Source organism: Canis lupus, chromosome 5 (genome assembly GCF_011100685.1).
Source record: "Canis lupus familiaris isolate Mischka breed German Shepherd chromosome 5, alternate assembly UU_Cfam_GSD_1.0, whole genome shotgun sequence".
Classification (NCBI taxonomy): Eukaryota; Metazoa; Chordata; class Mammalia; order Carnivora; family Canidae; genus Canis; species Canis lupus.
In genome coordinates this window covers 30499864-30527059 of record NC_049226.1, presented here as the reverse complement: position 1 = coordinate 30527059, position 27196 = coordinate 30499864, and the positions used below count along the sequence as shown (strand labels likewise).

General features: G+C 43.6%; 1 protein-coding gene across 6 annotated transcripts in view; it reads left to right on the top strand.

Annotated features, from left to right (window-relative positions):
- The first annotated feature begins 105 nt into the window (after positions 1–105).
- Positions 106–27196, top strand: part of ANKFY1 (ankyrin repeat and FYVE domain containing 1) — an 82312-nt gene continuing 55221 nt past the window's right edge. The window contains exons 1-3 of one of the 6 annotated variants that reach the window (XM_038536387.1): positions 106–176; positions 15701–15893; positions 20734–20852. In XM_038536387.1, coding sequence (XP_038392315.1) covers positions 167–176; positions 15701–15893; positions 20734–20852 — 322 coding nt within the window. In that variant the 5' untranslated portion in view covers positions 106–166. Of the gene's footprint in view, positions 177–731; positions 871–3752; positions 3782–3805; positions 4002–14912; positions 15156–15700; positions 15894–20733; positions 20853–21700; positions 21726–27196 lie in introns of those variants that run through there. The other 5 variants (XM_038536389.1, XM_038536390.1, XM_038536391.1 and 2 more) reach the window with 5 other exon arrangements.

Sequence of the window (27196 nt, the reverse complement as noted above, 5' to 3'; positions counted from 1 at the left end):
GGTCCGGGGCCGCTCGTCCGGCCTCGAAGGCGCGAGGGGAGGAGAGACCGCCTCGCTCCCCGCCCGCCCCCGAGACTCTCGCGAGACTCGCGGGCTCCTGTCAGCGTCCCGGCGGCGCGGGCGGCGCGGCGCACTTCTCGCGAGACTGCGGCAGGGCCGGCCCGACATGGCGGAAGGTAGGGTGTGTGCGGGGCCGCGCGGAGAGGCGCCGGGCGGGGCGGGGCGGAGCGGGCGGGCCGGCGGGGCGACGCGGGCGTCGGGGGCCGGCCGGGCGGGGGGCTCGCGGGGGCGCGGCGGGGCTCGCGGGCCGTCCTGCCCAGGCCGTGCGGGCGGCGCGGGCCGGCAGCCCTGGCGCGGTGCTGAGGCGACGCCCCTCTGGCGCCAGTGACCCCGCGGGCCGCGGCGGCCGCGGGCGGGATCCCGGGCGGGCGGGGGCCGCAGCCCCGCGGGCAGCCGAAGGGCGCAGCCGGGGCCGTGTCTCCGTGTGTGTGCGGGCGGCGAGGTGGCGTCCGGGTGGGGGCCCGGAGCCGGGGGCGCCCGCTGCTGTCGCCGTCGCCCCGCGGTGGCGCGCTCGGGCCGGGCTCCTCCCGGGACTCTCGCCCGCCCAGCGAGCGCGGTGGCTGCTCACCAGCCGTGTTGTGGGCCGGGAGCTCCGCCTGCACCGAGCCGTCCCCCTCGGGCCCCCCGCGGGCGGCCAGGGTCTCTCGCAGGCCTTTCCCGTCGGCACCGGACTTGGGAGCAGGCTTGTGCAGGGGTCAGGGCGGGGGTCGCGGCTGAGCGTGGCGGGAAGCAGGGGAGGAGTGAAAGGAACGAGGGACGGCGAGGGTGTGCGGCGAAGCTAGCGCGAAGCCAGCTCGGGATAAATCGCAGGTCACATCGACGTTGATGGCTGGTGGTTGGGCACAGCGGGAAGGGCAGGACGGGGTGTGTGAGGCAGGGAGGGGGGTGCAGCGGGGCCTGCGGGTGTCCTGCGGGGTACGGATGGCCGCACTGCCCCACCTGGCGTCAGGCTCCCGCCTCGCGGACCTGCTGCAGGCTGGGCACACAGATGAGTGGAGTGTTCCTGCGGGGGCCTCGACACGAGCCTCCGGGGAGCCCTGGGAGGCCGCAAAACGTCCTTCGTCCCCACGCGGTTAAGTTGGCCCGGGATGATGGAGAGGGGAGTGCAGGCCTGAGATTCTGACTTGACAGCTTCTCTTTTATTACCTTAATTTGTGTTTGAGTTTTCCGGCCTGTGTTGTGATTTAAGATTTTGGCAAACAGTGTTGCAGAACTTTGACGAGGAAGATCTGCGTAGGGCATCGAAGGTGTTACGCGAAGGAAGGAAGGCGAGAGTTGGGAGAAAGTCTTGGCGCTGTTTAGTCCTGCTTGTGCCTTAGTCAGAATTTGTCAGAGCTGGCTACCCTTGTTTTGAAATACTCATTTAAATATAAACAAATAGAAATCTGTGTCATGGAAGAATGAGATTATCTGTGAGCCTGTCCTGTGGGAACTTCTGATAATGGTTTGTCTGGGGGTGGAGTGTGTGAGCTGTGGGAAGTAGTGCCTAGGAGTATAAATAGAACCCGAGGACGCTGAGTGGACAGTTCCATTCCGCTGTGACTCTTCTAGTAATCAGCCTTTTTCCCCCTTCTGTGCATCCATGGGTATTGGTTTGACCGATGTATTTAGCTAAAATCTGTCCTAATATTAGTTTCCCTTTTCACTCTACATGTGCAGCTATCCTACTAATATAAACTTGCTTCATCAGTCAAAAAAAGTCCTTCCTATTTGGACTTCCTGGTTTTACTTTTTCTCCTTGATCTTGCTTCCTCACAGCCTACTCTTACAGTTTCCAGTGTTCCCTTTAAAACATAAAATCAGGGCAGCCCTGGTGGCTAGCTGTTTAGCGCTGCCTGCAGCCCAGGGCGTGATCCTGGAGACCCGGGATCGAATCCCACATTGGGTTCCCTGCATGGAGCCTGCTTCTCCCTCTGCCTGTGTCTCTGCCTCTCTCTCTCTGTGTATATCTCTCATGAACAAATAAATAAAATCTTAAATAAATAAATAAATAAAACATAAAATCAGATCATGTCTCTTTCACTCTTCTCAGTATGCCTACCCCTGCATACCCCACTCTCCACTCATGGCTCTCCGTGATCTTAAAATATATTACAAAGCCTTCCAGTGCCCTGCAACTCCCAACAGGGTCTGGCCCTGCAACACTATTTCCTACTTCTCATTGCCATGCTCTCACCACTAACTTCCTTGTTCTTTGTACATTCCCAGTGCTTGTACCTCTCCATCTTTGTCCTTGCAGCTCTCTTGGCCTGGAACAGTCTTGGTTTCTGCATACAGCTCACTGACTTATTTGGTTCACTTCTGTCACCAGCAGTACCTGTTCACTTTCTCCTTGAGGATTTTTCCGCCCCCACAAAGAAAGAAAGCTTATCCATTGACTGCAGTGGCTATGGATGTGTGGAAGAGAGATGCAGGGTTCCTGCAAGGCAAGTTGGCTCTGGTTGAGACGTCATCATGATTTATTTACATCATGCCCAACAAAATGAGAAATTCCTGTGTCAGTCTTTCTCTTGTTGAATTGGAGTAGGCCAAGGATCTGGGGTATTTTTTGAATTCTACCTCGTAAGGCCCTGTGGGTAGAGGATGGGATGAGCATGGAGTAGGAGGAGGGAGAAGCAGTGGTAGTTAAAGCAGAGTAGCCAGACCTAGAGCTTCTTCACAGAGAACTCTGCAGTCTGTGAGGGGAGGTGAAATGCATGTGTGTAAGAAACTGTATTGTAAAGGAGAAGGTGAAGATGCTAGGAGTTAACTGAAAATTCAGATGGGAAGAGGCTTTGTAGGAAAGTGGTAAGGGGGTTTGTTTTGGGTGGTGAGGGAAGGCCTTTGCTGCAGGAGATAGTGTTTGAGATGTAATGTGGAAAATAGACCTCTTTTGGACATGGAGAAATGGGAGTGGGAAGAGGTCACTCTTCTTGGTGGAAGGAGTAGTGGGATATGAGGCAGATTATGAAGGATGGGTTAAGCATTTGGATTTTACTCTGTAGGCCATGGAGTGAGGCTCCTGAGTGATATCAGCCAAGGTAGTGACATGACTAGAGTCGTTGGAGGCACGTGGGCATGTCTACAGGGTAGACGATGGATCTGGGATGAGGCCGTCACAGTTGGTGAGGAGTTCTTTGGTAAGGAGCATTGGGGCTGATACGAGTGAGACTTACAGAAGGTATAAAAGACACGACTTTCGAAGCCTGTTTTTATGTTGACAAGAGAGATATCAAAGATGATTCAAGGCTTCTGGGTCTGGATGACTCAGAGAACGGCTGTTAGGAGGAGGAACAGATTCGGGAGCAAATATCTTGACCTCTGTTTTGGACATACTTTGCCGTGTCCAATGCTTGTCTCTTAGCAGGCAATGAGAAGCATTTCCGGTCCGACTGGCATTTGGGTGAAAATTAGCTAGGTAACTAATATTTATTGCATATCTCTTATGAAGCCACCCCATGACCAGGGCTCCACAGAGTGAGGTTTTGAAGGCTGTGTGTCATGCCACTGACAAGTAGATGAGACTGCATGATGTGTAGATGATATTTCACAGAGCTGGGTTACATTCAGGAAGGTGTATTTCATTTCTGTTAGGTGCAAGCTGCTGTGCCAGGCGTGACAGAGTGAGCAAGACACAGTCTTAGACTTGACGGGTCTGTGGACAGACGGGGAGTCACAGTTTCTCAGAAAAGCATGCGTATTGTGTTTTATAGTCACGGATATTGTCCAGCCACACTCTGAAGTAGGTGACCTACATTCCATCGCCAAACCTGTGGGTCCCGTGAAGCTCTCACACGCGTTCCTTTCTGTCTGCTGCCTTTCCATTGATTCAGACGAGCGGCTCTTCACACAGAGAACCCTGCACATTGGAATCATCTGGGGAACTTTTAAAAACCTGGATTTATGCATCACTCACCTCAGGGAAGAGCAACATAGCCCATAAAACATTTTCTTCAAACTGAGTAATTATTGAATAAAACATGGTTTTACTGAATCAGTTTTTTAAACAGATATGTTTATGTATATATGTGTATCTATGTTTATATAGATATACATGAAATAAGGTACTATTTCTTATCTAACAAAGGAGTCCTGGGTAGTTAAGTTTTATCTGTAACTAAAGTAAAAGGATTTTTTAAAGCAGGCGTTGGTTAAACGATGGCTTTTGTACTTTGTGAAAGCATCAAGACAGTTACAATTGCTAGAATTTTTAAAAAGTGTATAAAGTCAAGATATGAATTATTTCTTAGCACCATCATATTTTTAGTAATATCCAAATGGTGTGTGTGAGAGAGAGAAGCAGGCGGGTGCAGACTGGCAGGGTCCTGTGGCCCTGACTGATCCTTTGCGTGTTCCAGATGGTACTAACTGCCTCTTCCCCTTTTCCTTTCCAGGAGGCCATGTTGTTAACCTGAGTTCTCAAAAGTAAATTACTTTGTAATTCTTACTTCATATTCTCTGTTGCATGATTGTTCTACAGTTAGCACTCTTGATTAATGAATAGATATGAACCCCTGTGAAGGAAAATTTCCTTCTGCCCTGGGAGGGGTTTAGAAAAATCATAGTGGTAGTAATTCATCACTGGGGAGGAGCTTTTATCTGTTCTGTTGCTGGTAAGGAAGATAGGTTCTGAGAAGTTGATATTTTAATGAAATACTGTTATTGTGGAAGACCCTAATATATGCCTGAAACAACAGGTATTCTTATAGCTCTCAACATAGGATTTTTTTTTTTCAAAATAGGATTTTTTTTTTTTAAATTTTTATTTATTATTTATAATAGTCACAGAGAGAGAGAGAGAGGCAGAGACACAGGCAGAGGGAGAAGCAGGCTCCATGCCGGGAGCCCGATGTGGGATTCGATCCCGGGTCTCCAGGATCAGCCCTGGGCCAAAGGCAGGCGCCAAACCGCTGCGCCACCCAGGGATCCCCAAAATAGGATTTTTTTTTAAACTTTTATTTATTTATTTACGATAGTCACAGAGAGAGAGAGAGAGAGAGAGAGAGGCAGAGACAGAAGCAGGCTCCATGCAGGGAGCCCGACGTGGGATTCGATCCCGGGTCTCCAGGATCGCGCCCTGGGCCAAAGGCAGGTGCCAAGCCTCTGCGCCACCCAGGGATCCCTCAAAATAGGATTTAAAAAAATATATTTTATTTATTTATTCATGAGAGACCCAGAGAGAGGCAGAGACCCAGGCAGAGGGAGAAACAGGCCCTATGCAGGAAGCCCAATGTGGGACTCGACCCCAGGACCACACCCCAAGTCAAAGGCAGACGCTCAACTGCTGAGCCACCCTGGCGTCTCTCAAAATAGAATGTTATCATAGCTTTTACAATTATTTTTTCTTTTATCTCATGGACATGGTTAAAGCAGAGTAGGAATAATGTCATTTAGTCAGTAAAGAATTGTACAAATAACCCTAACTCACTGGTAAAATTGGCACTGGAATTAGGACTAGAGAATTGTGAAGAAAGGAAACAGCAAGATATTGTTAATCTAAAAAGACTTGATGAGTACAGTTTGGGTTAGAATCAGAGTAAGCAGAGGGACGTAGAAATTGCATTTAGGATGGGGAATGGGAAGAACACATTTAATTCCTGGTTAATGAATTAACAATACATGTTTTTTGCTGTCCTGATATTGGAGCTGAAATTAGGCAGCGTGGTACAGTGGGATGAGCAAGGGCTTTGGCTTGAGATCTTGAATCTTAGGTTAGTCTCCTGCTAATTGTATAATTTTAGACAATCCGTTGAATTGAAGTGAATTTTGTTTGTACTGTTTGGAATACACTGGTTAGAATATGAGAGAATTAACTGCTATAGGAAACATAAATATTAATTCCTCTTTCTATTGCAAAGTGTTACAAAACTGTACATTTTATGTACTGTGTAAAACTTTGCTGTTGACCCTAATCCAGCAAGAAGCTGCTAGGGCTTTAGAATTTTTTACTGTGCATAATCTTTTTTTTTGGTAAGGGTAAATGTATTAGTTTCCTAGGGCTGATGTAACACGTTTCCCCAAACTGGGGGGGGGGGGGGGGACTTAAAACAACAATTGTATTCCTCATGGTTCTGGAGGCCAGAAGTCTAAAATCAGTGTCACTAGGCTGAAAGGAGAGTGTCACCCAGGCCATACTCTCCCTCTGGGAGAGAATGTGTTCCTTTCTTTCTTCCTTCCGCTTCCAGGGCTGCTGGCATTCCTTAGCTTGTCAATCGTCAAGGCTAGCATCTCCATTTCTCTCTTTTGTCTTCATATGGCCTTTCCTCTGTCAGAGCTTCTTCTGCTCCTCCTCGTAAGGACATATGTAATTATTCGTGGGGCCTGCCCATCTCAGCTCTTCAATTTCATCAGTCAGGTCTGCAGACCACCCGCCCCTTGCCATTGCCATAGAAAGGTAACATTCACAGGTGCCAGGATTAGGGCATGGACATCGATGGAGACGGTTTTCCACCTACCATAGTAGGCAGCGTCATGAAATTTGATCTACTAAGTCGTAAGATTTCTAAAATTCTTCTGTTTATGTGCAGTTTCTGAATGCTCAGAGAACATGCCACACAGTTCAAAGTACTGTCAGTGGACTACAAAGATAATTAAGACGTTTCCGGCCCTCAACAAACTTCTTAGACGAGCCACAACACCTCAGTAGGAAGCTTGTACTTTTGTAGACAGTGGAGAACCAGCTGAAAGTGGCTCAGTGAAGCTGTGTTTTAAAAAAATCAATCAGGGATGTGTGTGTGGAGTACAACGACAAGGGAAGTATGAGAGAAGGATGATAGGAGCATGTGAATGAATGATGTATAGCTTTGAGAAAATGTTGGTGTGATGGTGTTCAGAAAGAGAAAGATGTCAAGGTGCATCCCAGAGGGACTGTGTTGTTAGTTTTATCGAGGCATAATTGACGAACAGTAAAATTCACCGTTTTTAACTTGTCAGTTGACATTTACAGTAGTGTAGGTACACTGCAGTCATGATCTAGAACATTTCTATAATCTTAAGGAGTTCAGGGGAACTCCATTTCTGGGCCTCTGCATCAGTTCCATTTCTGGGCCTCTACAACCATTGATCTGCTTTCTGTGATGTGATTTCCCTTTTTCTTTTTTTTTTTTTTAAAGCTGTTTTCTTTTTTTTTAATTTTTTATTTATTTATGATAGTCACACACAGAGAGAGAGAGAGAGGCAGAAACACAGGCAGAGGGAGAAGCAGGCTCCATGCACCAGGAGCCCGACGTGGGATTCGATCCCGGGTCTCCAGGATCGTGCCCTGGGCCAGAGGCAGGCGCTAAACCACTGCGCCACCCAGGGATCCCGATTTCCCTTTTTCAAATGGAATTATGTAGTGTGTAGTCTTTTGTGTCTGGCTTCTTGAACTCAGCATGTTACTTTTGAGGGAGTATGTTCATGTATCAGTAGTCTATTTTTTTTTTTACCTGGGAGTAGTGTTTCATTACATTACTACCATTTGTGTCCATTCACCAGCTAGACCTTTGAGTTGTTTCCTGTTTGTACAGACATGTTTTCATTTTTCTTACCTCAATACCTGGTGGTAGAACTGCTGGGTCACAAGGCAAGTGTATGATTAACTTCTGGAGAAACTGTCGGACTCTCTCCAAAGTGGCTGTGCTGTTCTGTATTCTCACCTCTACATCTTTGCCAGCACTTTCCTTTTAGCCATCTAGTAGGTGTGCAGTGGCCATCAGTGTGGTTTTAATTTGTATTTCTTTAATAACTAATGATACGCATCTTTTTACTTGTATACTTGTCATGCATTTATCTTCTTTGGTGAAGTGTTCAAATTTGTGGCCACTTTTTATTGAGTTGTCTTATTATCGTGAGTTTTAAGAGTTCTTAATATAGTCTAATAACATGTCCTTTGTTGGAAATACTCTTATCAGATAGTTTTTCCTTGTCTGTGGCTTGCCTGTTCATTTTCTTATGTGTTTAAAGAACAACTTTTGAAATTTATAATGTCTAGTTTATCCAATTTTTTCTCTAATTGATTCTTTTTATCCATTTAAGAAATCTGTGCCTCATCTCTTTTTTTTCCTATTTTTTAGTCTAGAAGTTTTATAGTTTTAATCTTTATGTTTAGATGAGTCAACTTTTCCATAGAGTGGTGTGTGAGTTGGGGTTTTCTTGCTCTATATGGATACTCAGTTGTTCCAGTCCCATTGTCCGGTCCTCATTGAAGTGCCTTGGCATGGTTGTCAAACCACCTCACCTGGCTGTATATGTGCAGGTCCGCGTCTGGGTTCCAGGCCATCTGCTGCTCTCAATGTCTATCCTGATGCTGATATGACATTGTCCTGGTTATTGAAGTTTTGAAATCAAGTCATGGAAGTGCTGCATGTTTCTTACCCACTCCTCCCCTCAGTTGTTTTGGCTGTTCTAGGTACTTTTCATTTCCATAGAAGTTGTAGAATGGTCTTGTTAAGTTATACCAAAAAAAAAAAAAATCTGCTGAAATTTTATTGGGATGATGTTGAATCATGGATCAATTTGGGGAAAATTGACATTTTTTTTAAAAGATAAATTTATTCATTTGAGAGAGTGCTTGCATGGGGGTGAGGCAGAGGGAGAGGGAGGATCTCAAGCAGATTCCCTACTGAGTGCTGATCCTAGGAGCCTGAGATCATGATCTGAGCTGAAATCGAGAGTCAGATGCTCAGCCACCCAGATTGCCCCCCCTCCCCCAGAATTGACATCTTAATAACACTGAGCCTTCTGTTACAAGACCATAGGATAACTCTCCATTTATTTACGTTTTTATTCATTTTTTATTTTTTATATTTTTAAAGATTTTATTTATTCATGAGAGAGAGGCAGAGACACAGACAGAGGGAGAAGCAAGGCTCCATGTGGGGAGCCTGATACGGGACTCGATCCCAGGACCCCTGGGTCGCGCCCTGAGCCGAATGCAGATGCTTAACCACTGAGCCACTCAGGCGTCCCTGAGTTTTTAAAATTTCTGTCAGCAATGTTTTATGGTTTTCAGTGTGCAGGTCTTGCATATTTTTTGTTAAATGTATTCATTCCTAAGTAGTTTATATACTATATTCTTGTAAGTGGATTATCATAATTTATTCATAGGGCTTTTAAATCTGGGTAACAGTTGAAATGGAAGTAGCAAGAGGAGTTTGATTTGAAGAACTTTGATTTGGGGCTTGATGAGTTTGTGGTACTTGTAGGTTATCCTCCATGAGAGGCTTTTAAGATTTGGAGCCATTTACAGGGAAGTTACAGTCAAGTATGAGTGTGCATGAGGCATCAGGAAACAAAGTTTAGAGCAACGTGAGTTGTAAGTCTCAACCTTGTAGGTAGTCAGACTAGATGCTTTCTTTTCTTTTCATAATTGGCTCTGGGCATTATTTTGATAGACTAATTCTTTAAAAATCACCTAGAGCGGGGGTTGGTAACTCTGGCCTGTTTGCCAAATCTGACCTGAGACTTACTTTTGTACAGCCCTTGAACTAAGAATAAATAAGTAAATATGTTTTATTTTTTTTAATGATTGAAGAAAAAAATCAAAAGAAGACTATATCTCATGGTATGTGAAAAGTGGATGAAATTCAGTTTTCAGTGTCTGTAAACAAATTTTGGGGGAGAACAGCCCTGCTTATTCATTTGTGCTTTTGCATTACAGTGGCAGAGTTGAGTAGTTGCCATAGACTGTGTGGCCCACAGAGCCTGAAATAGTCCAGTCTGGCCCTTCACCGAGTTAGTTTGCCCAGTCCTGACTTAGAAGGAAGAATCTTGTACAGACCACTGCTGGTTCCTTCTCTGACTGTCCCATGACTTGCTGATTAAATATATGTAGAATTATGTTAGGCTATTCATTGCGAATGCAGATATTTGAGTCTTAAGCATTTTTGGTTAAGTCAAGACTCATGAACTGTCAGAAAGCTCCTCACGATGATGTCTGACCTCAGATTGCTGTTGGTGAAGAGCATGTGGGTGTTTACTATCTGGGCAGAAACATGGTAAAATTATAATGCAGGCTGCTGACAGTCCTCACTGATATTTATCAGCCCTTTTGGGGAAATGATAGGTTTTCTATGTTATGTAAATTTCCATGCTTATTTTTCTAAAGGAAAATTGGAGGAAGAGGAGGGAACATCAGTTGAAACGAGCCACTTGGGATCCCTGGGTAGCGCAGCGGTTTGGCGCCTGCCTTTGGCCCAGGGCGCGATCCTGGAGACCCGGGATCGAGTCCCACGTCAAGCTCCCGGTGCATGGAGCCTGCTTCTCCCTCTGCCTGTGTCTCTGCCTCTCTCTCTCTCACTGTGTGCCTATCATAAAAAAAAAAAAAAAAAAAAAAAAGAAACGAGCCACTTAATGAAGAAGTAGATAGTAACCCTTTAAACCAGACACTGCTCTAAATGATTTAACGTGACTTAATTCGTCCTTGACAAAACTCTGAGATACGGCTTTTATTCCCATTTCCTCACAGAGAGCAGTGACTGCCTGAGGTCCCATGGCTAGTTAGTGGGCAGGTTGGGTTCCAGCTCAGTCTAGTGAGGCTCCAGATTAATGCCACTGGGAATGAGACTGTGTTGCCTTTCTAAGGGTTGTGGTAGTAGCAAACATTCACTGACCATACATCGCAGGGCAGGTCTTCTAAGGTCACAACACATTTACAGATAAGAATGAGGCATTTGGCTTAGGTGTCCCCAATAGAAAGTGTGGGGCCAGGGTCTGATCCCACTTAGTCTTGGTCCAGAGTCTGTGCCTTTCCCCCTGCTCTGTGCTGTAGGTCCTCTCTCCGCTACTGCTCAGAATGGTAACTGTATGCTTTTTTCCTATATAAACTCTTAACAGTTTGATCGCACTTCAAGGACACTCTTTTGTTGTTTGCAAGCAGACTTGCTTTCTCCATGATATAAGAAATGGTGTGATGATGGTGGTATCACTGTTCGGCAAGGATGCTGGGCAGGGGAGCATCTGTGATTTTGCGATAAGAGCCCTAAGTCACCCTGAAGCCTTCTTTTATCTTGCCTCTTCTCTGATGATAATCTTTATAGGTCCAGGCAGCTAGAATTTTGTGTCAGCAATTCTGGAGAGAGATTAGGGCTGTTGCTGTAGATTTTGGAATTATGTGTGGATAACTGATAGCCAAAGACATTTACTGGGATTCCTTGAAACAACTTTTATGCCCTCCTAATTTTAAGGGTTAAAGGAATCAGTGACTTTCTATTCTCCAAGGCAAATGTCTTCATAACTCAGTATCCAGATACCTTGTGCCTGTTAGTTTTGTTTCACCCTTCTTGTTTGTGAGCGCCTTGTAGGTACTACATTGGTGCCAGTGTTTGCAAGAGGTGTGAGCTAGACCATCTTTTTAAAAACCTCTCCAAGAGGCAATTCCTAATCTGTAATGCTTAGTCCATGGTAGGTGCTTCATAAATACTTGAAGATGCATAGTTTAAGTGAAATGGAAATGCACAGTTGTGGGTTGGAGCTCTTGAGGAGCATAATACTTAGGTTGGCTAGAATGTGGTGTGATGGGAACCGAGGAGAAAGGGTTCAGTTTGCTTTGTGGAAGAAGCATCAGCGGTCTGTAGCTGCAGGCTGGCCCTGTCTCTCAGGCAAGTGGGATGTAAGTATAACCAGCAGATAGAACTAGCAAGTTGAGGTGTCCTCTGGCCATCCTTTTCATTTGGCTTAGGCAGAGGCAGGAGTGGCAGGCGTGTTTGTCAGTGAGCTCTTGATAATGAGGCTGGGCCTTGCCTGCTAATTATTTGTATTTCTCATATTCTGAGTACTATGTTTTCTACAGACCTGTTGACTGATACTAGTTTAAAGGGAGAATCTGACCAAGAAAGTAAAATACTGAAGCCTGTTACTTATATTTTCTGGACTCAGTATGCTACAGATTCTTACCAGGCTTTATTTAAATCATTTGAAGTAAAACACCCCTCTCTTGGGACGTTTTCCCTTGTTCTCGTGTAAGCCACGTGGCTTCAGGGTCTGGTTGTATCCCCGGCAGAGTGCTGTCTTTTCCATTCCCCTGTAGCTTTATAAACAAACCCGTGTGCCGTGATGGTCATCTTTGTCATTGGCTCTACATTCTTAATGAATGTGACTGGATTATGCACTTGTCTTCTTCAGAGTGGAAATCTTCCAACAAATCAGCGAATGAACCAAAAATGCAATTCAGTGGGTCTTCTGTCTTCACATAAGTTCCCAGAGCCATTTCCCTGCTCGTGATTTGAGGAGGTGTGTGCTGGCTGCTGAACTCTTCCTCCAGGGCTGTCAGCCGTTTTTATTTTTTAAAACATTTGATTTATTTATTCATGAGAGACAGAGAGGCAGAGACACTGCAGAGGGAGAAGCAGGCTCCCTGCAGGGAGCCCAATGTGGGACTTGATCCCAGGACCCTGGGACCACTCCCTGAGCCAAAGGCAAGATGCTCAACTGCTGAGCCACCCAGGTGCCCCCCCCCCCAGGGGGGGAGCTGTTTTAAAAGTACACTTTCCCCAACCCCACCCCAGATCTCCTCAACAGCCTGAGTGATTCTTATGCAGCACAGCCTGGGGGTAACATCATCCTGCAGAGCCTGAGAGGCCAGGGGTGGTCACGGGTTTGGCATTATCTGGGAGTTGAACTAAAAAATGTGGTCCTAGGTTCCTCCCTTGAGAAAGTTTTGTGACCTCTGAAAACCCTTCTACTTGGGTATTAGAAAATTATTTGTCTTTGTTTTCCATAATCTTTAAAATGTGTATAAAACAATATATTTGCTTTAAAAGTGCACATAGATTTAAATTTAAATATCGGGGCATCTGGGTGGCTCAGTCAGTTCAGTGTCTACCTTCGGCTCAGGTCATGATCTCAGGGTCCTGGAATCGAGCCCCACATCGGGCTCCCTGCTCAGTGGGGAGTCTGCTTCTCCCTCTGCCCCCTGCCCCCACTCATGCTTTTTCTCCCTGTCAAATACATAAATGAATAAATGAATAAACGAATAAACAAACAAACAAACAAACTTAAAAAACCCCAAAACAGTCTATTAGTATTTCTCTTAAATCTTGTTTTCTTTTTTCCTGTCTGAAAAAATACTGCTTTCTAATTATGAAAGCAGAACATTTGTTTAGAGTACCTGAAATGTGCAGAGAAGTGCAGTAATAATTCCCCCATGAGACCTGCTAATATTTTGTCTGATTTGTCTTTTTATTTCTCAGACATGTGAATATTTATAATAAAATTGGAATTATAGAGTATAGTTTCAGTGCCTGCTTTTTTCTGTTAATATTTATCTTTGAATATGCATGTATAGTGTTACATATTTCTTTGAAAACATTTGTTGCATAACTTCACAATCAAGTACCACACTTAGTTTATTTAATAATTCTTGTGGTTTTGAACCAATTTTTGATTGTTTGCATATTTATAAAGAACAGCAATTGGGTTGCAGGTAGGGGAGGGATGAAGATGAGGAGGGGAAAGGAATCCTCTTTTATGAAACTGGATTGTACAAATATTTAGTGAACCTTTGTGTGTCAGGCCCTGTGGTAGGCTCTGAGATGTAGATGTGAATCCTTTCACATTGGGGATCAGATACAATGACTGAGGGCCTGAATTAAGTCATAGTGGAGATGGGGATACAGCAGACAGGAAGGATTCCCAGAGATGTTTAAGTGGGAAAGTTGATTTCTGTAGGGTTGGGGCCATGCGAGTGAGAGGGAGATATTTTAAGATTATTCCCACATTGCCCCTTTACATAACTGGGGTGGACAGTGGTGTCATTTATTAGTATAGGGACCATACAAAGGTGGAGCAAATTTGCCTAAACTTCTGTCCTGGGTGTAGTGAACTTGAGGTGCCTGTGGGCCACTGGACAGCAGTGTCTTTTAGGCAGATAGATGAGGCTAAGAAAAGTCTGGACTACAGAAATGGGTCCGTGGATCATTGGCACTTAGATTGTGGCATCAGCTGCAGAACCTGACCTGGTGGAGCTCCCTTGGGAATACCTACAGTTGAGAAGAGGGCCAGGGGTATAACCCTGGAGAGTATCAGTGGTCAGTGGTGAGAGGGATGCAGAGAAGCATGGGAAAGACAGAATCGGAATTGGAAAGAGGGTAACATTGTGGTTGCTGAAAGAAGGGAATAAAATTGTCATATGCTGCTTGGTAGGTCCAGGAGAAGAACCATGGCAAGTGTCTGTTGGATTTGGCTATTAGGTCATTGTTGAGGAGTTTCAAGGGAATGGCGGGGACAGAGGGGGGAGTGGCTGGGGAGTAGGGGTCAGGAGGTGGTGTATGGAAGGGTAGTGGTGGGCAGATGTGCTGTGGAAGGAGGGTTTTGTTTTGCTAGAGTCCTGAACAGGTTTATGTGTGCTCTTTTCAACCCAGTTGAAAGAGATTGAAGCTGCTAGAAGGGTGGTTGATGCTAAAGCAGAGGACCTGCGCAGAGTGATGGGATTGGGGCCTAGGTGGAGGGATTGCACACTTGGGTAGGTGGAAGATGCTTACCCTGAGGGAGCACAGGGTGGGCGGGAGGAATTGTGGCCAGAGTTGTTAGCAGTAGCTCACTTTGCTCAAGACACTGAGAATGAGGCAGGTTGCATGCAAGATGGGCTTGACGGCAGTGTCTTGTGAGGGGTAGAAGGGGGAGGGGCCAAGGCCCGGAGCTCTCTATTTCCATGGTTAGAGGTCTGGATCTGTAGAGGTACTGATTAACATCGTGCCCTGAGTCCATCAAGACTTTGGATCCCAGGTAACGGAGAAGGAGAAGGGGAGTTTCTTCACCGTGTACTTCCTCAGGGAAGTCTTCCCTGGTGTCCTAAGTTAAATTTATTACTAGTTCTCTACTTCTGTGCTTTCCTTCTAGTGCTCCTAGAGTTGTATTTCTGCGTTTGATTGTTAGCAGTGTTATTGTAATCATAAAAGTTTCCTCAGCAAACTGAAAGCTCTGAGGACAAATACATCTGAATTTGCTTACCAATGTGCAGTGTCTGGGACCTAGTAGGTGCTCAGTAAATGTTTGTTGAGTTTAAGAATCAAATATAGTAGTTCTCAACCTTTTTAATCCGCCTCAGCATGCCTGTGGATGTGACCTGCTTTCATCTGAACCATTATTGACTGCTCTGCTTCTTTCCTGAAGGAGGGGAGGTCAGGTGGCGTGGAATAGTGAGTAATAAACCACAGGCCCTGGTGTGAGAATGTATGGGCTTTTAGCCCAGCCCCATGTCTCAGCAGCCACAGGACTATAGCATCCTCACCTGTGGAGTGGCTGGTGATTGTGCCAACTACATGGGGTTGTTTTGAAGCTTGCCTGAAAGAGTTCACATATGACATATAAGAATCAATTTTCACTACTAGTGATTGGGAAAAAAAAAGTCCTAGGTGATTTTGATAATCTTTCTTTGAGACTCCTGGCTTGATGATAAAGGATTTGCAGGGCAGGTACCTGTTAGCATCTTAAGTGTGTTTGTTTCTTGTCATTTATTGAATATTGAGCTTCAGAGAAACTGAGTAGAGAAATCCCTGAACCATAGGGTCTTTCTGGCCCACTAATGCGGTGGCACCTGTAAACAAAGCCATTATGGGTCCTCAGTCAGTATTGCTAAGAAGTAGATATTTTGCTAGCGGTCCTGTCTGTGGGGTGAGGAATTGGTGAATGCTGTCTGCTTCACATGTGCCACAATAAACATGATTCTTTGTTTCCCTCACAGAGGAGGTGGCCAAGTTGGAGAAGCACTTGATGCTTCTCCGACAGGAGTATGTCAAGCTGCAGAAGAAACTGGCAGAGACGGAGAAGAGATGCACTCTCTTGGCTGCGCAGGCAAACAAGGAGAACAGCAATGAGTCCTTCATCAGCCGCCTGCTGACCATCGTGGCTGACCTGTATGAGCAGGAGCAGTATAGGTGAGCCTGTGGACGCAGGACTCTTTGGATGGATTCCCTTTGGATGTCACTCCTCTCTTACTGACTCCCTTCCAAGTTAATTTTTCTCTAACCAGGATACTAGCAAACCTTTAGTAAACCTGGAATATAACCCCTTTGGGGCAAGATTTAGTTTCTTTTATTTCCTGTTTATTTTCAGCACAGAGTTTGGGAGTTGTGGTGATAGCATTAGTGATGTAGACTGGAATTAGCTTACATGTCCAGGGATTCAGAGGGAAAGGTTACTTTCTCTTGGGATAATAAAGGAAAGAGTCTTGGAATGAGTGGGGAGGGTAGCAGGGTGATTGGGGAGGATCTGCAGTCACACAGCCTGTGGTAGAGGCTCAACGGGCACTTATGGCTGTGTGACCTGAAGTTGTGTGACATGCTACAGACTCCTAATCTATAAAATGAGGATGCTGCTGCTTACCATTATGTTGTGAGGATTAAGTTAATAAGTACATGTTTGAATCACTTAGATCAGTGTCTGGCACATAGTAGCTGTTGTTACTAAGTGAGTTTTGAGGTAAATGTTTTAGATGGGGCAGGGTTCAGGTCTTTATCTAAAGACCACGAGGTTCTAGTAGGGGAGCCTGAGGTTAGGCTGAGACATAGCATCATGCAGAGGATTCAGAGGACAGGAGGGGCTGTCATGGGGTATGTGTCCATGTGGGGGGCACTGGAAGAGGTGGGCAAGGTAGGGTGGTTTGCATTGGGAGACCAAGATGGGAAATTTGGACTTGATCCTCTAGGCATTGTGGGACAGCACTTTGACTTGTCGGACTGTCATCGTCAAAGTGGTGTTACAGGAAGACGAACCTAGTATCATCGTGTAGGTAGCACCGTGCAGAGGATAGGGTGGAGGAGTGGCTGGAATGTTGTGCATAGTCTAGACCAGAGATGAAGAAGGGTCAAATCAGGATGATGGCAGTGGCTGTGGAGAAGACATGGGTGTGAATGTACATACGAGGGAGAGTTCGGCTACTGAGGAGATGGACGATCAGACTAGCTAAGACTTAGTAAAATTCTACAATAAATCAGGACATTTAAAATAGATAACGTCCAGAACTGCCATCTTCCAACTTAATCATTTGTAAAAGAAAGAAAAATTTAATACCAAAAACATAGGAAGTATATACTCTGAGTAAGGATAGCCTTTAAAAATGAACAGATATAGCTACTTGTAAAATATAGTTCATTGTCTCTTTTTTTTTCTTCTTTTTTCCATGGACAAGTGAAAACTGTTTCCCCCGGTGTGGGGAAGCCTGACCCTGCACTGTTGTGGGCGCCTTGCTTGTACTCCAAGGATCTTCTCCCTTAGAACTCCCATTGTTGGAATATAAAAAATAGTGAAAGGGAATAAAGGGGAAAGGAGAGAAAATGAGTGGGAAATATCAGAGAAGGTTACAGAACATGAGAGACTCCTAACTCTGGGAAACGAACAAGGGGTGGTCGAAAGGGAGGTGGGCGGGGGGTGGGGGTAACTGGGCGATGGGCACTGAGGGGGGCATTTGATGGGATGAGCACTGGGTGATATGCTATATGTTGGGAAATTAAACTCCAATTAAAAAAAAAAAGAACTCCCATTGTTTACTTTCTGTTACTTCTCCGCCTTGTGCATCCATTATACTGCGGCCCCTGTGGGAGGCCACGGACTGGGCCCGCTCACTGTAGTGTGGTCCCATAGCTTCAGCATGCACCTGCTGAGCTGCTTAAGCTTAAGCCTGTCCCCTCACCCAATGCAGGTTGGAGATCCCATGGTGAATGGGGCCTTCAGAGGTGACTGGGGCTTTGTAGATGGAGTACCTGAAGCTGGAAAGCAGATGGTTTCTAAAGCAGATGGTCTTTTACTAGAATAAGAAAAAAAAAATCCACAAACCTTTGTCCCATAATATGCATGTTGTTGAAGACTTTATTTATTTTATTTATTTATTTATTTATTTTTAAGATTTTATTTATTTATTCTTGATAGAGAGAGGGGCAGAGACACAGGCAGAGGGAGAAGCAGGCTCCCTGCAAGGAGCCCAATGCAGGACTTGATCCCGGGACTCCAGGATCACGCCCTGGGTCAAAGGCAGGCGCCAAACCGCTGAGCCACCAGGGATCCCTGTTGAAGACTTTAAACAGTATTTATAGGGCAGCCCTGGTGGCGCAGTGGTTTAGCACCACCTTCAGCCCGGGGTGTGATCCTGGAGACCCGAGATCGAGTCCCACATCAGGCCCCCCTGCGTGGAGCCTGCTTCTCCCTCTGCCTGTGTCTCTGCCTCTCTCTCTCTCTCTGTCTCTATGAATAAATAAATAAAAAAATCTTTAAAAAACCCCCACTATTTATATGTGCATCTCGTTAACTGGAGTAATTAAAGAATAGGTATTCAAAGGGTTTTAAGTTGAGAAATGTGGAAAAAATTGGTCCCTTTATTTTTACTTAAGTTCAGAAGAAGGTTTTTGTTCCTTATGATAGTTAAAAGTGACGGTAATACATCATTCTTCCAGTAATCAAGCTTACAGTTTTCCTGTTAAAGTGTTTGAGAAACTACCAAGAAGAAGGTCTTACTTAGGCTTCCTCTCCAGTAACAATATCCTAGTATCTGTATTTTACAAGGAAATGCTCTTTGACTGGAGTGAAAATTAAAAAAAAGAAATTATTTATTTGAGAGAGAGAGAGGAGAGAGGGAGAGAGAGAGAGAGAGAGAGAGAGAGAAAACCAGCAGGGGGGAGGTGCAGAGGGAGAGGGAGAGCCGACTCCCCACTGAGCAGGGAGCCCAATACGGGACTCGATCCCAGGACTCTGAGATCATGACCTGAGCTGAAGGCAGATGCTCAACTGACTGAGCCACCCAAGTGTCCCTAGAATGAAAATTTTTAAAAATTATTAGCCTCCTATTTGTTTCTGCTTAGTGTTCTCAGAAACTTACCCAGTCTTCCTTTTTTTTTTTTTTAAAGATTTTATTTATTCATGAGAGACCCAGAGAGAGAGGGGGCGGTGGGCAGAGACACAGGCAGAGGAAGAAGCAGGCTCCATGCAGGGAGCCCGACGTGGGACTCGATCCCAGGTCTTCAGGATCACGCCCTGGGCCGAAGGCGGCACTAAAACACTGAGCCACCCAGGCTGCCCTAGTCTTCCATTTTTGAATTGCATTTATAGAAATTGTTATTGTTAGAAAATATTAGCAAAGTCCTTGTCTGTATTTCCCTTTGGTATGTTAGACTACAAAAGAGAAAACAATTTGGCCTGACAGTCATGAATATACAGAAATATTCATTTTTATGATTTTGTGGCTAGAAGTCAGTCAGTGGCTGAAATTGGAAACGAGTGTTCATTTAAATTATCAGAATTTATTTATTTATTTTTTAAATTATCAGAATTTAATACTTTATACATAAATACAGTTTAAAAATTTGTGCTTTATAAACAGCTTGTTTTCATGAATTTTAGAAATTTTGTCAATGGATATGATTTGTTCTATTATTCTATCTAATAAAATATCAATTATTTCTTTTTATTTGTTGATTAATAATATTTTACTATGTTAACAGTAATTAGTTGGTAATAATTTGAAATACTGAGTATCCTGTTGCTCTTCTGATCAACTGTGATTAGTTGCAGCCTGGTCTTCATTGCAGCTGGAATTGCTGACATGCTTACATCATCATATAGTACATTCTGGATGGTGTGTTTGTGGGATAAACTGCATCTGTATCAAGCATTATATAGAAACAGTGTTCTGCTCGGGTCTCTTAAGTGGATGAGTTAATTCATCAATAGGTTTTTTTTTCCTTTTATTGTAGTGACTTTTGTGTATTTAGTTTGTAAAGGTTTCCACCCTAACATGTTTTGAAGGGGAGTATGAAAATAAAAGAACATGTAAATACACAGAATGATTATAATTAATGACTTTGGATTGCTGCCAACAAAGCCATCTGGCACATGCTTGTGTCAGCCCAGTGGGTCATCCTTAAGTTTTTGTTAAATGTCCAGACGCTTTCCTCCCTCAGCATTTGACATTTCAGAGTCAAACATAAATAACTATTTGGAAAGCTTTTTTCACATAATGGTTTGTCATAAATATGGAAATTTTTTTTTTTTTTTAAAGATTTTTATTTACTTGAGGGAGAGAGAGAAAGTGAGAGAACACAAGTCGGGGGAAAAGCAGACTCCTCACTGAGTGGAGAACCTGACACAAGACTCAATCCCAGGACCCTGAGATCAGGACCTGAGCCAAAGGCAGATTGCCTAACCAACTGAGCCACCCAGGTGCCCCTAAAACATGTTTGAAAAAAAGATTTCTCCTACTCCATTTCCTTATAAATGGTTGAGTAAAATATGTCCAATAATAGGTCTTAATGTTTCTTTTGAGATCAGGAATCTGGATATTGGGTTTCATGTTCTTGCCAGCTTTGTCAAAGCCAATTTTTAGTTTTTCCGCATACCCTTGTTTAAGCGCCAGGACAGTACAGAGCTAGTGTCCTGCTGTTTACCCTTCCTGTTTTTCTCTCCCTGATGATTTATCCTGATTTATTCTGCATGAAACCTCATCTTGATTTTATATGAATATTAATCCTATTTAACTAGTAGATTCACCACCTTAAGAATCCCACTAAGGGAAAAGCAGAACATCCTATGTGAACTGAAGCTTGAATGTAGAAATACAAACATGTCTAGCAATGTATATTATACACATGGCCCAGTACAGTTCAATGCTAGCACAGAGAGAGAGGTTTGCTGTGATTTTTTTTCTTTTGCAGATATATGTTGATCAACCCCTCTATTTATCATTTGTGAATCCTAGCCATACCTAATTATGACATTTTTCTTTATCAGCGACCTGAAGATAAAGGTTGGAGGCCAGCACATCCACGCACACAAGTTTGTCCTGGCAGCCCGCAGTGATAGCTGGAGTCTGGCTGCTTTGTCTTCCACCGAGGAGCTGGACCTTTCAGGTGAGCCTCTGACCTGGTGAGGGTTCAGAACTGCTAGCGCAAGAACTCTTGGCAGAAAGTTCTGTGTGTCATTTTGAAATATTAGTGGTTTAATGAAAGTAGAAAACGTATCAGTCAATGGTGACCATAAACTAGTTAAATAATTAGTGAATCGGTGGGTTGAACTCAAACACTTGTTTGATATCTGACTAATAAATTGTAAATATTTGGATATATTCAATATTCTTAAAATTTATAAATTTAAAGTATATGTCCAGAAACTCTTTTCATATAATATTACAAATATGGGAGCAAGGATAGAAAAACGTTTTTCTTCACCTAAAAAGTCTGGTGTTCATTTGTTTAAAATTTAATCATAGTTGCCCAAGTACTATTCCTGATTTACAGGAACTGAACTCAGAAGTAAGAGTTACTCTAGAGACGAGGAGTTGTCTTTCTTTAGCGTTAAAGGATGACCATTAGGCTTCAGAATTTGAGCGGGTGCATTGAGCTGTTTAATGTATGACTTAAACTTGTTTTATGCCACATTATGTTGTATAGAATTTGGGTGAATGCGGTAGTAAGTAGACTTCTAAAATTCATTTTCAAAAGTTTACTTTAGAATTGCATTATCATTTATTACCTACTTTTTTAAAAAAGCAAATTTAAAATTTAATTCTCTTATTAATAGTCATGACAATTAGAACATATGGTAAGGAGATACTCAGGTAATAGGTTAATAAGTTACTTGGCAGAAGTGATTGGCTGTGTGAAAATGCTGCTGAATTAGATCTTTCTTCAAAAGGTTTGCCAGTTCGGAAGGTACTATTTTCTATGTGCAGTGCTGGGAACACTGAAATGATTACAACAAAGTCCTCGCCGTACAGAAATGAGGTAATAACAGATCATTTCAGGCCAGGGTTCTGCATACAGTATTATAATTGTTTTATGTCTAAGGCACAGAAGATCAGCATGGGCTGATCTGAGCAGTGTTCCAAGGTTAAGTGGGCGTTTATATTAAGAGTTTAGGGGAGCAGATGGCTAATGCATCTTTACTGGAGTGAACTCTTGTTTCTTTAGGATCATTTCTGGGGTTTAGCCTGAGACCCGTAATTCAGAATTGCAAATACAATATCTATGCATGGATACACATATGTGTCTATACATAGGCGCCTATACCTGTGACTACACATCTGTTTGGGAGACAGTCTTTGCTGCTGTACGACGAAAATCTCTGAGCAGAGCTTTCCCTGAGGCCATATGTCTTTGACTCCCTATGTAACAGAACTGTGGATAACGTTTATTTATTTATTTTTAAAGATTTTATTTATTTATTCATGAGAGACACAGAGAGAGAGAAGGCAGAGACATAGGCAAAAGGAGAAGCAGGCTCCTCGTACGGAGCTGCTGCATGTGGAACTCAATCCCAGGACTCCAGGATCATACCCTGGGCTGAAGGTGGTCCTAAACCTCTGAGCCACCCAGGCATCCCTGTGGATAACTTTTAAAGCCCATTAGATCATGAGGTATTCTTCACAAGATGCATGATAGGATCTTAATTTAACTACATGACCAGGTAGTTTACAAAGACTAGAGTAGATTATGTTGAATGCAATCAAAATGAATAAGAGTGGAGAACAAACCAAACTTTGTAAGGATACAGAAAATTGCATTAAAATGTAAAAAGCCTAATTCAAACATTACCATTTTGCTTTTACTTTTTTAGTACATCCTAACACTGAAGAGTAGCTTTAAGTCAGTGACTGAGCGCAAGACTGCATCACTGTGAATCCGGAGATTAAAAAATGTTAAGTGTGGGAAAGTGTAGTGTTCATGCCTTTAAATGTCCTTGGGCTCCTTCGTGTTGTAAATACTAAGCCTGGTTTGATCCCTGTGGGATCACAGGAGGGAGCCACAGCAGAGCAAGGTTTTGTGTCTTGGGTAGATTAGACACCTCCTTGTTAGCTGACAGCCCAGCCTGTGGTGGTTCTTTTTTTCATACAGTTTATCCATGAAATTTGTCCTGGGGTGAGTTCGAAGGAGGTGGTGCTAGAGGTGGGCCTGTTAGCCTTTATTCCCTTGTGTGTTCAGTCGCAGCCCTGCTGCATTGCCTGGGGGTTGTGGGTGCCATCGCCCAGTTTGGGTTGTAGCAGCTGGGAGTGCCTCCCAATCCTGTAGGTTATGTGATACCTGGAAGCACTGACCCTGCAGGGCTGGCCAGCAGTTTGAGGGAGATTGAGAATAAGCTCTTGTAAACAAGTGTATAAATAGTACAGCAGCTATGTTTTAAGTGGTTGAACTTTTCCACACTAATGGAGTTGATAAAATCATTTCACGAATTTATTGGTGTTTTGTTTCTTCAGAATTATTCCCTCCATATCACAGATGATGGACACCTCAAGGCACTAGGACACAGAGCAGTGAACAGAATTAAATTCCTGTTTGCATGGAACTTACATTCTTAGACTGACTCTCTGAGTTCCACATTTTCTTTTGAAGTTTTTGTGTAATTGGTATTTCTTAAAACTCAAAATAAGTACAACTTTGTGTTAGTCATTGTAAGGGTTTTAGCATGTGTTGGTGAGGATACAGTAAGGCATTGAATGCCAAGTATTTAAAACGTGTCCGAATATATGAGAGTTTTCTTAACCCATACGTTGTTCCAAAGAGTACATACACTGTAGTGTCTGGTATGATGCATTGACAAAAGTGCAGTTATTTCTGTAGGATTTGCAGTAAGCACATAACCTCAGTCTAATTGTGAGAAAGTATCAGACAAACCCAAATTGAGGAACATTTCACAAAGTAACAGGCCAGTGTCACTGAAGTCTGTCAGGGTCATGAAAGACAAGGTACCAATATTACAGACAGGAGAACAGGGAGACAGTGAAATGCAGTATGGTTTCTGTACCATAACAAGGAAAAATTGACAAGATTTGTAAAGGTCCATAATTAGGTAACAGTTCTGTGTCAGTCCTAATTACCTAGTTTTGATTATTGTCCTGTGATTAGTTAGATGTTAATATAAGGGGAAGATGGGTAAGGGGTATCTGGGAACTCTGTAACTTTTCTGTAAGTCTGAAATTATTTCAAAACACAAAGATAAAGAGATAGAAATTTGCTTTTTATTTCTTTATTGTTTGAATTATAAAGATACATTTGTTAAGATACTGAGTGATCAACTGGGAGGAGAAAGAATTTAACTACTAGCTCAACAGAGTATTTCCAGACTGGAAGGAGAGCTTCTCTGTGAAGTAAAACTGCTTGCTTCAGGCAAAACGACTTGTTTATAGTATCCCTATAACACTTTAGCAAGAACGGCTCCCAGCATTAGACTACTTGCTTTGAAGATAGAGTTTCTGGTGTGCTTTCTCCAGCAAAGGTCTGATGCTTTCCTGGCATAACTGTTTGTGGTGAGTCCTTCAGCTTTCCTGGAATGTGTCCTGCGTTCTGTCAAGCCTGTCCAAATACCGGAGAGCATCCTTCTCCCTCCTGTTGAGTCTGCTAGGGCAAGCTGTGCCCTGAAGCACCCCCTAGAGGCTGCCCTGTACAGTGGAGAGCACCCCAGAGAAGCAGGAGGAGCACTTTGCTGCAGCTCACAACCCCTCCCCCCCAACCCCGGCATCCGCAAGGTGTTTTTGTTTTTAAGAGAAACACAGCAATACTTGAATACTTGATGTCTGTTGGATACCGTGTGAACTGCTAGCTGAACGTGGTTCAGTTAGGGTTAGATCATGCTGTGTTCCTTTGGATGATATCCATGGTAGACTTAAAGTATGTCCATAAATAATTTGATCCTCCTCCCTTCAGAGGTGGGACCCTAAACCCCTTCCTTCAGTACAGGCCGACTGAGCTCTACCCGAGAGATGGGGGTGGAAGTGATGGCAGGTTCCTTTTGAGGCAGTCGTGGAAGGCACTGTGATTTCCTCGTTGGTCTGTCTTTTGGACTACTCTGGAGAGCTAGCTGCTCTGTGCTGAGGATGTCACACAGCCTTGTGGGCTCCTGCTGAATGCTCATGCCCCTTGCCTGACATTCTCTGGCAGACTCTGTATCATCGGTGGTGAAACTCCCTTACTCCATCCTGGTGTTGCTGTTGTGTTTTTCTAATTATTGTTTATGTTAACTTTGTGTTATTGTGTAAAATAGTCTTACAGCAGCACCCGGGTGGCTCAGTCGGCTAGGCATCTGCCTTCAGCTCAGATCATGATCCCAGGGTCCTGGGATCGAGTCCCACATCGGGCTCCCTGCTCAGCAAGGACTCGGCTTCTCCCTCTGCTGCTCCCCCTACTTCTGCTCTCTCTCTCAACTCTCTCTGTCAAATAAGTAAATAAAATCTTTAAAAAAGATAAAATAGTCTTTTAATACTAGTAGTAACAGTCATGTTCACATGGTTATTACTGCGTCCTGGTAGAGCTCTGTGTATACTTCACCTGTATTCACTTACTCATCTTTAGAATGGTGTTTTGAGATGAGTATTGTTTGCTTCTATTTCATAGATGAGGGAACTGTGAGGGATGGTAATATTGAACGACTCACCCCAGTCAGCAGTAGGAAGTATGCAAGCTGGAGTTTGAACCCAGCCAGTTTGGCTACAGAATCCTCGCCATTAACCACAGTGTTGTGCTGCCTCTCACCTTTGATTTCTTCGCTTCCAACTTCATTGAGATGTAAAGAAAGTGTAATAAATTGCCCTTATTGAAAGTGTATAGTCTGCTCACTTGACATAATTGTGAAACCATCCACAGAATGACAAACACTTTCACCTCCCTAAAATTTCCTCCCATGTCTTTGTAATCCATCTCTCTTCCATCCACATCCCCAGGCATCCACTGATTGGCTTTCATTATTGTTAGATTAACTTGCATATTCTAAACTTTTGTAAAAACAGAATCCTGGAGTTTATAATATCTTTCTCCCAGCTTCATTCACTCAGCATACAAACTGAGATTTGTCCAAAATCTCTGTATGCTGTGGTTTCAGTTGTTCATTCCTTGTCACCCCTGAGTAGTATTCCATGTGTGCATGTACCGTGCTGTGTGTTCTTTTGGTGACCTGCTGGTGGACGTTTGGATGGTACAAATAAAATTTGTGTGCTCGATCGTGTCTGTGTTTCTCTTGGGTAAATACTTAGGGTGACTCAGTTTACTGTTAGGGAACTACCACCCGTTTCTGAAATGGATGCAGCAGTCACACCCCATCCGCAGTGTGTGTCAGAGCCCCCTGGCTTCCAGATCCTTACTGACACCGTGGGCAGGTTCACCATACGAAGGGATATGGAGTGCACGGTGGTTTCATTTCCCATTTCTCTGAGGACCAGTAATGTTGAGAGTACCTCGTGTGTTACTGACCATTTGTGTGTCTTCTTTGGGGAAGTGTTATTTATTTTTTAAAATTTTATTTATTCAAGATAGACATAGAGAGAGATAGAGACAGGCAGAGGGAGAAGCAGGCTCCATGCAGGGAGCCCGACGTGGGACTCAATCCTGGGACTCCAGGATCACACCCCGGGCCAAAGGCAGGCGCTAAACCGCTGAGCCACCCAGGGATCCCCTCTTTTGCCCTTTTAAAAATTGGGTTTCAAGTTTTGAATTGTAAGCATTCTGTATATAATCTGGATACAAGTTATTTGTCTGAAAGCAAGCATTCCTGCCTTGTTCCTGATCTCAGAGGGAAGGAGTGTGATCTTTAAACACTACATATAACTGTTGATTGTAGGGTTTTTGTAGATGTGCCCTTTGTCAATTTGAGGATTCTTAGTGTTTGAGATATTTAGGACGTGGTTTTGAATTTTGTCAAACCCTTTATTTTTCTATCTACTGAAATGACTCTATAGTGTTTCCCATTTATGCTGTTAATATAGAGGATTACATTGATTTTTTTTTTTTTTCAGTGTTAAAACTAGCTTTGCATTCCTGGTCTAAATGCCATGTGGTCACTATGTGTTATCTAAGTTGTAGACTTTGCAGTTTTCTCTTATTATTCTCTAATGACTTTTTTCATTGCCAGTGTTGGTGTTTTATGTTCTCTCCCTTTTATAACTTGATCAATCTACTTAGAAGTTTGTTGATTTTATTGATCTTTTCAAAGAATCAACTTTGCCTTTGTTAATTTTCTCTATTGTCTAGTTCCTGTTTTAATAATTTCTGCCTTTTTCTTCCTTCTACATTCTCTAGATATACTTTACTCTTTTTTCCCCTAGTTTCTTAAAGTGGAACCTTAGGTTATTTATTTTTGATCTTCTGTTCTAATACAAGGATTTAAACTTCCCATTTCCTTCTAAGCACCACTGTAGCTGCATCTTGTAGATTCTGATATGTTGTCTTTTGGTTCAAGGAATGTTCTAATTTTCTTTGTCATTTCTTTA